The sequence below is a fragment of the Diabrotica virgifera genome, chromosome 5 (genome assembly GCF_917563875.1).
Source record: "Diabrotica virgifera virgifera chromosome 5, PGI_DIABVI_V3a".
Lineage (NCBI taxonomy): Eukaryota > Metazoa > Arthropoda > Insecta > Coleoptera > Chrysomelidae > Diabrotica > Diabrotica virgifera.
This window is the reverse complement of record NC_065447.1, coordinates 161,462,023-161,476,830: the sequence shown is the minus strand read 5'-3', so window position 1 is coordinate 161,476,830 and position 14,808 is coordinate 161,462,023. Positions and strand designations below refer to the sequence as shown.

General features: G+C 32.6%; 1 protein-coding gene across 1 annotated transcript; it reads right to left on the bottom strand.

Annotated features, from left to right (window-relative positions):
• Nucleotides 1–4,036: 4,036 nt before the first annotated feature.
• LOC126885510 (histone deacetylase HDAC1-like) lies at nucleotides 4,037–14,203 on the bottom strand. Its single transcript, XM_050652090.1, has 3 exons — nucleotides 14,085–14,203; nucleotides 10,056–11,304; nucleotides 4,037–4,101 (listed from the first exon to the last, which is right to left on the bottom strand). The coding sequence occupies exons 1-3, from the start codon at nucleotides 14,157–14,159 to the stop codon at nucleotides 4,037–4,039; spliced, it is 1,389 nt and encodes a 462-aa protein (XP_050508047.1). The 5' UTR covers nucleotides 14,160–14,203.
• Between the last annotated feature and the right edge of the window lie 605 nt (nucleotides 14,204–14,808).

Below are 14,808 nucleotides of genomic sequence, written 5' to 3'. Positions count from 1 at the left end.
TCGAATAACTTTTATATTTTACATTTTTTTCTAATTCTGTAAATAAAGCAGTTTACAAGGGGGTCAAAATATAGTGAAAAACCCTATACATTCATTGGGGCCGACCGACCGGCTCTGTCCCGTCATACAGCTGACCGACTATAATAACTTTTATTTATATTCAATTTAGAATGCGTGTACTAATTTTCAGCCTTAGTAAATGGATTTAATTACCTTCGTAGGAAAGTAACTTTAATACCCTCTCAGTAACCCCTGTTCTACGTTTCGCTTGACCGACCGCAGTATGTTTCTCTACACTATCACAGTAATCAACTGTGAAAAATTTAGTTTTACTAAATTCAAAGAGATTTTTCAGCGCTGCCTCTCCGTCTATAAGGAATGTTGAGATGCATACCTAGGGAAGAAAACCTACCTGTTTCCTGCCTAGAGTTTGGAACCGTTTCTTAACTATTAACAATTTAGCTAACATAAAATCACAAAAAGTTAAAAAGTTAGTTTGCTCTTTCCCAAACTGCGAAATAAATAAAAATCGTTATTGTTAAATAACTTTTATTAAAACCAACCTATAGATTTGAGAGCCTACTCAACTATATTATATGGGATTATATAATAGATTTTAAAAACTTGAATTTTATTTCGTTTTATGGGGTTTTAGAACAAGCAAAACTTATTATCAGAAATGACATTTTTCGCTAAAATTGAAAATAAAAAGTTTTGCTCTTGGGCACCTCATCCGCGGACATACTGTATCTATATATTTTTTGTTTATTCTTAATTAATTTTTTTTAATTCATTTAGGTATTTTTTAATAATTATGAATTTTTTATTGTGTTTTTTAACATATGTTTTATTAATTTAATTGCTTTTGGTTTTTTTTATACTCAATTATATTTTTTTTTCATTTTTTTTATTACGCTAAGACAAAAACCGTAAACAGACTTAATATTTTTAAAATAGCGCAACAACAAATATTAAAATCAATTTAACTATTTTATTTGGGAATAAGTCATAACTTACGTTTGAAATTAAATTGTGACTTATTCCCAAATAAAATAGCTATTTGTATAACAAGGAAAGGGAGGAAAAGGCACTTTACTCCCATGTTATACATATGGTTTTCCACCTTCCTCAAATAACAAGTCATTTTTTCATTTTTACTTAATTTATTTATGTAACTAACCAACAAAATTTATTAGAACTAAAACTAACAAGTAGGTACAATATAACTGTCAACTGTCAAATATAAGTCAAATTATTAATGTAAACATTGTTAAATCAAAATAACAATTTACTGCTTTTTACCATTCTGCAAAATACAGGATGTTTTATAAATAAACGTTAAAATGTATAGATACTTTGTAATAGAAGATAGATATTGTACAGGGCGTCAATAAGTTATATTTCATGAATGAAATACCATGACGTCACTTTTACTCTTCCTCCCTAGGGAGGAAAAGTACAACTTTGCTCCCTACAATCAGGTCCGGAAAAGTATACTTTCGGTAGAGGTAGGTGGAAATAGTAAATTGCATAAGATGCCACAAGGAGACAGCGTCAGAACAATATTAAAATGAATTATTGATTTCTACTTAAAAAAATATTGTTTTTCATTAAGAAAAGTATACAGTATGGCGAAAATGAAAGGAATAAATTCGTTATTTCATAATCTCGCGACTTTAGGGAAAAATTCCAAAATATCAATTTTTGTTTTTAAATTGTGATCTTTTGGCATATATTATATCATACTAGTGACGTCATCCATCTGCGCGTGATAACGTAATCTAGTGGTTTCCAACCTGTGGGGCGCTCCCCCATAGGGGGAGCGAGAGTGTTGCAAGAGGGGCATGCAGCTGTTTCCAAAATATCATTTTCGAATACAAACCAAAGAAGTCGAATAGGTGTCAAAAAATGAATCTACCTCCTATCTGCATCTATTGGCATAATAGCTATGATGCTCAGTGAATCATATGCTGATCAACTTAAAATAATTCCACTTGCAGGTAATACACGATGGAAAGACCAATATCTGAAGATCTCTGCGATCATTTAATAGAAAAATTAAATCTATCTTCTTTCGCGTTGCAAGTAAGTAGATGAGGCTACCAATGTTCTTAAGGATGCACACTTGATAACATATGTAAGATATGTTGTGGAAACTGATGTTAGAGAAAACATGTTATTCTGTAAACTTATTGAAGGTAATACTAGTGAACTTTTTAATATCATTGATTTTTTTTAATGAAAATAACATTCCGTGGGAGAACTGTGTGGGACTATGCACAGATGGAGCTCCATCTATGGCAGGAAAAAATGCCAGTCTACAGGCACGAGTTCGAAAGGTGGCTCCTCGTGCAGTTTGGACGCATGGCATGATTCATAGACAATCGCATGTTTTAAGAGATATGGGTGAAGATCTACTAACAGTATTTGAAGGTACTATAAGAGCAGTAAATTTTATCAAAAATAGCCCATTAAGAGGAAGGCTGCTTTTCGCAAAATTGTGTGATGCCATGGGTTCAGAATATAGATCACTTCTATATTATTGTGAGACACGTTGGCTTTCTCGTGTCAAAGTACTTCAAAGGGTATCTGAGCTAAAAGAAACGATCGCCATATTTCTTACTGATCATAATAGAGAATATGTAATGCAAACTTGTTTTATGACACAAAATTCCTTGTAAAACTTGCGTACTTGGTTAATATTCTTCAATGACGCAGTATTTTAAATAAATCAATGCAAAGGCCTCAAAAATCATTTACGCAGTATGACAAGATTACTGCATTTGTGAAAAAAATTAGAACAGTGGATAATAAGTTAGAAAAATTTTGACATGTTTCCCACTTTTAAAATTACCTGTCTTGCTGATGAAATAGAAGAAAGTTCTTATTCATAATCATTTGACCAGTCTACTGAAGCAATTCTTGTTTTACAGATCTTGACATTTCCAAATATGAATGGATTAGAAACCCGTTTGTGATTGACAAATTTGATGATTTTGGCCTTACGACAGCAGAGCAGGAAATCATAATAGACTTATCTAGTGATAGCAAATTTTCAAGATTGAGTTGAGTAGTTAAGAATTTGTAAAATTAAATTGTTAAAAAATTAAGGGGCGCAACAATTTCATTTTTTTAACGGGGGCGCAGGTACAAAAAGGTTGGAAACCACTGAGTAATCGATGATTTTTTAAATAAGACTAGGGGTCGCGTGACTGCTCATTTGAAAGGGTATTCAATTATCTCTTCAGTAATATAAACATTGACATAATTATTTATACAGGGTGGCCAAAAATTGTTTTTAATTAAATTAATTGACCAAAATGAAGAATGTATGTAATTTACTTAATTCAAAATACATACATATTATATTACTGCTATCAGAAATCAGAAAAAAATGTTTATTTTACAAATGAACATTGCTTTTCACTTAAATTAAATGTTCAAACTTCCAAGAAGCAGGTGGCCGGCTTGAACATTGAATTTAGGTGAAAAGCAATGTTTATTTGTGATATCAACATTTATTTCTGTTTTCTGACAACAGTAAAATATATTTTGAATTAAATAAATTACATACATTCTTCTTTTTTTGTCAATTAATTAATTAAAAAAAAATATTTTTTTTGGACACCCTGTATGAATAATTATGATAATATTTCTATTACTGAATAGAAAAATTGAATACCCTTTCAAACGACCTATCACACGACTCCTATTCTCATTTTAAAAAATCATCGATTACGTCATCACGCCCGGGTGGATGACGTCACTCGTATGATGTATATGCCAAAATATCGTAATTTAAACATATAAATCGACCTTTTTCAGAATTTTTCCTTAAAGTCGCCGGTTTATGAAATAACGAATGTATTCCTTTCATTTGCACCATACTGTATAAAAACGTCACATACTGTATGAACATCTATTAAACAAGCTGTACACAGTTACTACAAAAGTTACTACAAAAATGTTTTAAAATTTTATAATGTATTCTATAATGTAATGTAATTCTATAATTATATGACTAAATTGGTCGATGTCATGGAGTTGGTCCCAACAGCTGTTTTGTATCATCGGGACTGGACTTCATAATTCCTTCTTCACCTAAAAAACACAATTTAGTACATACAATACTTTCTATTAATATAAAAGGTGATATCTGTCAGTACAAGATATTCACAAAACTACGCACATTCTAATTAAGCTGTTCTTCTTCTTTTTGTAGTGCCTATTCGTTTCGGATGTTGGCGACCATTATGGCAACCTGTACCTTGCAGACTGCTGTTTTGAAAAGATTTGTGGTTGTTGTATTGAACCACGTACGTAGATTTTTCAGCTACGAAATCCTTTGCCTTCCTGGTTTTCCTTCTACTTTTCCCTGCAAGATTAGTTGCAGTAGTCCATATTGTTCGCAGTTCCTCATTATGTGACCGAGGTACTCGATTTTGTATTGATAAATCATGACATTTGAATAGCTTATCCATTTTTTGAAATGCAGGACTTGCCTTATCTATCCTATATTTGATTTCTAGGACATGGTCCCAATATACTTATAATATAATATATATTATTATATATTAATAGTATATATTATATATATAATATTAATAGACCATAATATACCGGGTGTCCACTTATATTTTCCCCCATTTTAACTGCCTAGAACTTCCAAACGGCTCAAGATAGAAATATGCGGTTTTCGCTGAAATGTTTTATTTTAGTAAAAGTTTTGTCTGAATGGATTGAATTTTTTATATCGCTTTCAAATACGAAAACAAAAATGGCGGATTTTTGAAAAAAACGTTGTTGACTTTTTTTTAAGGAACACCCAGTATATTTTTTTGAAAATTGAAAGAAAGGTCATTTACCTATCCAGCGATATAAAGTTTTTCAAAATCGGTTGTCAAATCACTGAGTAAAGGCAAGCGTCCACAGACCCGCATCGTACGCATCGGACGCATCGTACGCAACGGATTTTAGTTTGCCTTGTAAAGAAACTTATGTAACCGCGTCCACTGATCCGCATCGTTCGGATCGCATTATCGGCAATCATTGTAAGGCAAACTAAAATCCGTTGCGTACGATGCGTACGATGCGGGTCTGTGGACGATTGGCTTAATTAATTTTTAAAATGAGAGGTGCAACCTGGATATCACATACCTAAATACCATAACTAAGCAAATTGTTATTATTATGTGATTTCCACATTGCATCTCTCATTTTAATAATTAATTGCTTACTCATTTGACAACCGATTTGAAAATTTTTTATATCGTTGGATAGGTAAAAGGCCATTTTTTCAAGTTACAAAAAATATACTGGGTGTTTTAAAAAAAAGTCAACAACGTTTTTTTTCAAAAATCCGCCATTTTTTATTTAAATCGATATAAAAAATGGTCATTTACCTACCAAACTGCATTTACCTAGCTACCAAACTTGAAAAAACAGTCATTTACATACCCAGCGATATAAAATTTTTTAATATCGGTTGGCAAATGACTGAGCAATTAATTTTTAGAATGACAGATGCAATGTGGAAATCACATAACATAATATCAATTTGCTTAGTTATGTTATTTAGGTATGTGATATCCACGTTGCACCTCTCATTTTAAAAATTAATTACTCAGTGATTTGACAACCGATTTTGAAAAACTTTATATCGCTGGATAGGTAAATGACCTTTCTTTTAATTTACAAAAAAATATTCTGGGTGTTCTATTAAAAAAAAGTCAACAACGTTTTTTAAAAAAATCCGCCATTTTTGTTTTCGTATTTGAAAGCGATATAAAATCAATCCATCAAGCCAATCAAAAATTCAATCCATTCAGACAAAACTTTTACTAAAATAAAACATTTCAGCGAAAACCGGATATTTCTATCTTGAGCTGTTTAGAAGTTATAGGCAGTTAAATTGGGGGAAATATAAGTGGACACCCGGTGTATAAATATCTTGTGTGGACTGTATTATTAACTTGGTTCTAATAAAAAGGAATTTATCTTCAACTTATTACATTTTTTATTCTTCTAAAATACAAATGCTTTTCGAAGGTGTACGTAATGAAATTAAATTATTGAATCTTGTCATTCTGACAATCGGCAACTTACAAAATAATAGCAAATATTTCATTCCCACCTTATTCAGGATTTAACAGATTATGTATTAAGTTAAACAAAAGTTAACCATTTTAAATACCTAGGATGTTGGATAAACGAGACACTAAATCCGGATGAAGAAATTAAAACTCGTATAGAAATTGCAAGAGGAGCATTTATGAAACTTAGATCTATTCTGAGCAACTCTCAGCTGAATTTACAACTAAGAATCAAGTTCCTAAAATGTTATGTGTATCCTGTATTACTATATGGATGTGAAACTTGGATCATGAAGGTTAACATGATGAACAAATTAGAAGCCTTTGAGATGTGGTCGTATCGTAGAATGCTCAGAATATCTTGGGTTCAACGCATTTCAAACAGAGAAGTCTTAAACAGAGTAGGTCAAGGCGAAGGTGACTTAATGAAGATGATAAAAAAGAGAAAACTTGAATATCTGGGGCATATAATGAGAGGTAGCAGATACAGGATGCTGCAGTTAATACTCAATGGAAAGATCGACGGAAAAAGAGGAATTGGTCGAAAGAAATATTCATGGCCCCGAAACCTTCGTCAATGGACTGGCTTATCAGCAGATCAATTGTTACATGCCGCACAAGATCGTGAACGATATCGGCAAATTGTTATGGAAGCGACTCACGCCTAAAAATTTGGGCACGGTAATTACAGAAGAAGAAGTATTAAGTTTTAACACCCGGTATAGTCGAGGCAATAAAGCACTGAACCTCCGAAAAAAAAAACGACAAGACGGATCTTAATAATTCTTTTTGCATTCGATTCGTGAATGCGCCAGAAAACTTTGTGACCCATAGCCATGAGATAATATTAAAAAACTGCATTTGTGCATACAACAAATTCATTCTCAAAGTGTATCTCAAGGAGGCAATAAAAAAAATCAGAATTCACTCCCGTCCCAGAATTCCGTCAATTATCGACGGAAATGAGTTCAATTTGGTTACTCGGGGGTTTTTGGGGTCATTGAAATCGAATATGACGTCGTAAGTGATCTCCGGAGTCCTGGTGTCCAGGGTACCTACTTAACTGTTTACCTCGTTTTCTGGAGTTTTCGGTAAATTCATTAAAAAATTAGTCAAAAATCATTACTCGTGCGTTTTTGGAGTCGCTGAAGACGAATATGACATCGGAAGTAATCTCTGGAGTACCTGGTGCCCAGGGTACCTACTGCTTATCTCGTCTTCTGGAGCTTTTGATCATTTTTATAAATAATTAGAATAATTATAATTTAATATTAACAAAACGCAAAAAATTGACATTGGCCATTTTAACACCAAGTCACAGTATGTGGCTATATTAGTAAATTCTACTAATACAGATAGTCTAATAAATCCATTGGAAAGCGAAGAAGAAAAATAAGAAGAAAATAATGAAATATAAACATCTCTGTATCCATCCATTTAATTGTATTTTTTTAAATAAAGGTATTTTTATAATACAAAATTAAAGAATTCGCATTAAAACCAACTGCAATCTGTATTACATACCTTGAAGACCATTAAAATTCAGAAATTTGCTTTCGGCGAATCCAATAACTTCCTAGTTTAGAGATTTGGCTAATTATAATATAACAAAAATTCCAGAAATTTACGTAAAAAGTAGGTATCCTAGGTACCAGGTACTCTGGAAAAAAATTTCAATGTCATCTTCTTTATCAGCGAGCCTAAAAACCCCCCAAGTAATGATTTTTGACTAATTATTTAATGAATTTGCCGAAAAGTCCAAAAGACGAGGTAAACAGTAGGTACCCTGAGCACCAGGTACTCAGGAGTTCACTTTTAACGTCATGTTCGTGTTCAGTGACCCCAAAAATTCCCAAGTAACAAAATTGAACTCATTTCCGACAATAATAATTGACGAGTTCTGAATTTTTTTTATTGTCTGTTTGAGATGCACTTTAAGAATGCATTTTTTGTATGCAGTTTCTAAATATTATCTCATGGCTCCGGTTCACAAAGTTTCCTGGCGCATTCACGAATCGAAGGCCAATTTTAGTGCTTTGTTGCTTCACCTAATATTAAACTTACGACATGCCACAAGAAAACAGTTTCAGAATATTTTCATTAAATAAATAACCACGGTCAATCCAAAAAAAAATATTTATTACTTTGAGGTAAAATACGAACAACATAAGATAACTAAAATATGTAAATATTATGTCTAAGAAGGCAGATGTGGACATTGTCCTTATAGCCGTATGGATGATGATGCAATGTTGGAAAAATTATGTCACGCTTTCTTGTAGGTCGGACAACATGAGAAATACGAAATTAATGACTAATCTGGTGCTGTGCTAAATCGTAATATTGCTGTTGATGGAAAGGATATTGAGCAGAATGTCTCACATAAATACTTAGGGCATGAAATTCCGCTGAGCAGAGATAGCCAGACATGTAACCCGTTGTCCTAGGTGAACGACAAATGCGACAACGCGACACGACGCGACGCGACGCGTAAATATCACGTAATGGTTGTATTTTGTGTGTGGCCTACGTTTTCGGGTTAATCAGTCTACGACAAGACGCGACGAAGTGCGAACTTATTTTGTTCGCGACGAGACACGGCGCAGTCAAATTATGCTACTCAATAGTTTATTAAACAAATAAAAACTAATATAGTACCAGTAACTATATAGTACCAGTGTTTTTTCATTAACATACCTTAAAGCCAGCAACAACGTCTCCTTAATAAAAATTGGTTTTTGAAAATTACTCATTGACAGTTGAATACTGGGTTTAACAGCTCCAATAATATAATCGAAAGTGCATGGTAATAAGCCACCATACATTTTAAACCAACGTGGATTATATTATTTATTAATTTCGAATATAAATGATGAAACTTTCCAAATTTATTTCGCTGTAAATATATGATATTTGTTGTCTTTCTTCTTCGTTTATGGAATTTTTTTAAAGCTAAGTATTTAATATGAATTTTCTAGTAACACTGCCGTATACTTCCCCATACTTAAGAATAGGAATGAATTGACATCGTCACGTTTGTGCTAGATTGAGAGATGGAAAGCAACGCTACATAAGCCACACGTCGCGTGAATTACTAGTCTCATCGTATCGCATCGCACCGCATTGCGTCGCGTCGTTTTCCGTCGCTCACCTAGGACAACGGGTGAGCTCTCACGTCGTATAGGATCAACCTGGTCAGCATTTGGTAAATTAAACAATGTATTTAAATCGAACCTACCCATATGCCTCAAAAGAAAATCTTTGACTTATGGAGCGGAAACATTAACACTCACAAAAAAGGTAGTAAACCAAGATTCGTGTGAACCAGAAGGCTATGGAGCGGCAAATGTTGGGTGTCTCTCTGAGAGACCAATCCCATATGAAGAAATTTATTGTAGACTGTCGAAGATGTTGGAAGGTAATGTAGAAAAACAGCAGACTATCGAAGAATCACGTCGCTAAAATACGTTGCCAAAATATCTGAAAACCAGATGAAAACATGAGACAGTGTTTTTACTTTAATAATAATAGTTGGTAATAAGAGAAAATTGTCACAGATAATCAACCTTTGAATAAATTCTGTTTTAATAATTTGGATAGGTATATCCTTGATAAACCAGATTTGTATACTAACAGAACATATCTTGTAAAGATATTACTTATTTTAAATTTCTCGAAAAAAAAAACACAAATACTTAAGAGTAAATTTGAAATTCAAGTAAAATACTGCAATAGAATATAAACAAATAAGTTTTTAAAATGAAAATGTCTAAAATCGTATTTAGGTTGTAAAACACTTTTTACAACTTTTTGCAACAAGAAACCTTTTAATCGTGTAACAATTCAAGTTCTGAATTTTTTCAAATATAAAATGCCAATATCTACAAAATCTTGCTGAATATTAATTTCTAGAATATACAAAATGTTTTTTAATAGATTTAACAAAGTGAATGTAATGCAAACCTTTTCCTGCGTTTATTTCATCTTTAATCTTATCCTCTTCTTTGTTTTCGCCTCCTTTGTCTAACCGTGGACGTTTTCTAAGTTTGTAACTTCTATTGTCTCGTCTATCTCCTTCTCCCTCATCTTCACTGTCAGAAAACTCGTTGTCAGGAACAATTCTTTTATCCAAGTCTTTCTGTGGCAATCGTTCATCTTTATCAACTTCATCCTCATCATCAGATTCTTCGGTGATTGCATCTTCTGGAATGGTCTGCACTTGTACTCCAGGAGCATGAGGTAATGTTCTCAAATTTTCAAGAAGTCTTGTTTTAATTTTCTCTAAATATTCGGGAGTGTTTTGATTGGCCATATTGCTTGGACTTATATGAAGTTTAAAGTCCGGTCCGAAGTATTCGAAATAGTCATTATATGGTATTTCGTTTGCAATTTCCACACCCAGAGCCACTGATGTTTCATAACTCCAAGCTCTAGAAACATTTCTGATGGTGTAACCACCCCCTCCTACCATCATTAATGGAATGTTATATTTTTTTACAAATTCAACACATTTGCCATGGCCTTTCACTGTCAGATTAAAAGAACCTAGACGATCTCCTGTCAAAGAGTCTGCCCCACATTGTAAAACTACTGCACTAGGTTGAAAAGTTTCCATAACTTTACTTATAATTGGTACAAATATACTTTCATATGCTTCATCGTCCATTCCATCTCCCAGAGGGATATTCACTGCATAGTGTTTACCTTTTCCTTCACCAATGTCTTTTAAATCACCTGTACCTGGGAAATATTCTCCATATTTGTGGAAAGAAACAGTCATGACTCTATCAGTAGTATAAAAAGCTTCTTCAACACCATCTCCATGATGGATATCAATATCAATATACAATACACGTTGATGATACTTTAAAAGTTCTAATATACCTAGTACAATATCATTGACATAACAGAACCCTGAAGCTTGTGATTTTTTGGCGTGGTGAAGCCCGCCTCCCCAATTAATGCATATTTCTGACGCTTGTATATTTAGTTTTATTGCAGCTGCCACTGATCCCCCAGCCGATATTTGACAAAATTCATACAAGCCATCAAATGCAGGACAGTCTTCTCCAACATTGAATCTCCCAATATTAAATTTCTTCATTTGTTCGTTGTGTTCTGACGTATTGTCTGGACGAATTGATCTCAAAAATCTAATATAATCATCTGAATGAAATTGGGTCATCTCTTCTGCTGTAGCTTTATGGGGTCTCTGCAAAAAATTATTATGTAAATTTACAATTATATAAAGATTATTAGGTATAGATTTAAAACTTAGATTTAAAACTGAGTATTGTATCGAATAAAATATTCGTATCAAATATGTAGCTTATAAAAAAACGAAAAAAAAAAGATTTATCCATTAAGTCTATAGACCTAGTAAAAGCAAAGTTGGAGCTCATGAGAAATACGTTCTTATTCGTCAAATTCCAAATGGAATATTTCAACGTGAAATAAAGAATTAATGAAGCACTTTGAGGAGAAAACTAAATAAAACTGTTTTAAAGTGTTTAAAAAAATTTATTTTTATTTTTATAAAAGTTTCTACCATCAAAACTAAGCGAGTTAGGTCCCAAACAAAATTGGCCCTTCGATTCAAAAAATTCGTGACATTATTCCCCCTATTAAGCACCTCAAACAAAATTAATAGTAAACCCTTTGCCATTTACTTTATAATATGTACAATGATGAGCGCGCTAATAACCGGCAAAATAACGCAAAAGGTAACGTAATACATTGTGAAGTAAAAATGGATGAAACTAGTAGAGGTGGAAATTATCGATATAAACGTATAAATTAACATTACATTATATAGTTTCCCACCTTTAGACGTATCGAAGGAGTTTTAAAACTGTCACTGTGACAGGAGAATTTTATAAAATACTCCTGCTGCAGACGTCTAAAGGTGGGAAACTATGTAATGCAATGTTAATTTATACGTTTATATCGATAATTTCCACGTCTACTAGTTTCATCTCTTTTTATGTCACAATGTATTCTTATGTTTTCCATCTTTTGCGTTATTTTTCCGGTTATTAGCGCGCTCATCACTGTATATGCATTCTTTATAATATGATCTGTAAGTTTGATCGGTTCAAAATGGGTATTTTTGAAAAAATTTGCTTTTCTGGTAATTTTATTAAATTTCGTTACTTTTTCAAAATAACTTAACAAGTATTATTGATAGTGACACGAAAAATCTCACAGAGTAGAAAAATTTAGGTTTTATTTTATAAATATTTTAGTTTTATTCGTTTTTCTGTAAGACAAAAACGGGTTAAGACTGTTCAAAGTTTGCATACACTCGTGATTTGTGATTCGTTCGAGCCCTTTCAACTAGAACCCTTTCAAGGGATGGGATTTTTTTAAAGAAAAAAAGGCATACTTTTATAAAATAAATAAAACCGGAATAAAATAGATTAATTAAGGAAAAAATACAATGAATTTATTTTCAAACAAGATGGTCAAGGTTCAATAGAGTCATTAATTTTATCACCAACAGTCACTAAATTCATTAATTACTGTACTCATTTGCGGCAGTAAAGTAACACTTTATTGTACTGAAAGAAGATATTTTACTTTATCTGCCGCGATTATTAATCAAATTAACCGAGATTGAATGTAAGTAGTCGATGACAGTAATCGATTATTTATTTAAGTGAACTAAAAATTTTTGTACAAGTTTTAAAATATGGTACAAAATTTACGTTATTATTAATTAAATTTATGTCACAAAGTGAAATTCCGTAGTATTTTGTAATTATATTCATATAAAATAAATTAAAATTTTACCGATTTAGTAATTATTCAATATTGATAACTATCGATTAAAAATCGAAAGCGACATGCAAAATATGACTATTTATTTAGATTCTATACGATTCCTCGTGGGAAAAGCAACTGCGAGAGGCTACGGTTCATAAAAAATGACGTAACTATTACCCTTATTTTAAATTTTTCGTATTATTTTATGTATTAAAATTAGTTTAATATTTAAATAAAAGTACAATTAAACTGTTTAAAATATGTTTATTTCGTTGAAATCATAATAATAGAAGTATATCTCTTACGTGCTTACAAAGTACACACGCTCTTTTTTCATTAAAAGGATGTAATTAAGTAAGTGTTACTGTTTTTTATGATTGGCGATAAAATTTTGTATGCACCACGTCGGTAAAGACTCTTTATCGAACTCGTCTGTTAGTCGCCTCGCTAGCTTCGCCCTCTCTGCTCGTAATATCAGACTCGTTCGATAGTCACTTTACTGAATTGGTACATAAATAACTATTATTTGAAAGGGGGTTTGTTCTTTTTACTTTTTATATACCTACATATTCACTTCCCCCCATTTTATTCTGTGATATAATTTAAAGGGTAAAATTGTATATAACACAGTAGACTCCCTCAATAACGAGAACTGAAATGGCGGACTAATTACCTCGTTGTAATCGGATCTCGTTATATCAGACAACAATAATATTGAAATGTTTGATGCCTCTTACGTAGTTTATAAGGTGTTGATGGTCGACCTGGACAATGAGACTTCGCCATCGTAAATTTTAAATTTTCTACAATATTCAATATCGGTCGATAGATAATCAGAAAGAAGTTTATTACAGGTGGTGGAGTTTATTGCAGCACTGTCCTCTATAATAATACAGATGTTGGACATTTTTATATACAGGCAGTTGGGGTATTTATTTATAGCTATTACTGCACTAAAAACAGGTAAAGAAACATATTCTTCGATTTCATTTGTCCTCGTAATAACCAAATATGCCGCGTTATAGAGGTGTTATAGTTCAATAGGAATTTCATGGGACATTTAGTGTACCTCGTTATAAGCGAAACCTCGTAATATCCGTGGTCGTTATAGAGAGAGTCCACTGTTATATAATTGTATGTATATAATTTTATATATTATCCTTTTAATGTAAAATATAAATCTTAAATCATTTCAAAATGTTACCAAACCATGCTTTTGATACCTACATAAATTTCCATTTTCCTATAGAGTCCATAATTAAGAAGCAAATTGTGAGTCATACGTATGCGATGTGGTTTCATAGGATGTCTTTGTCCGTAGTAATAATTTCCAATGTCGCCTGTAAATTTAATAATATTATCAATAATAAAATTAAAACGAATATAGAGAGTCTTCAGCGAAAAGCAAGAACACTTCAAAGCAGTAGAGAGAAAAACATTACCGCGATATCTAGGGGAAAGAGGACTCATATAGTGAGCAACTGGATAAACAAGTTACTAATCTAAGAACTGAACTTATTTTCAGGCGCAGGCTGAGACATCTGCTTTACATTACCGCAATATGCGCAGTAGATGACGCTACACCGTTAAACTGAGGAAACAAGAAATGTGCAAAAACCACCAGTCTAATAAAAAAAATGCGCACCTGGATGGGTTTTGCATGGATGGCATCTGAATGAGGTTAACCAAGAACATGTTGACAATTCAGCGTCGAACTATTGGTTAACTTCAGGAAATATGTTTCCCAAAACGGAGGGTTTCCTTCTTGCCATTCAGGATCAGGTTCTTCCAACTAGAAATTACCTGAAGTATATTGTCAAAGATCCTCAGGTCCAAAGCGACACATGCCAATATGGATGTCAAGCCCAAGAATCCATCCAACATCTTACCGGAGGCTGCCAGGCGTTTCTTGGAACTGATTATAAAGAACGCCATGACTCAGTAGGAAAGA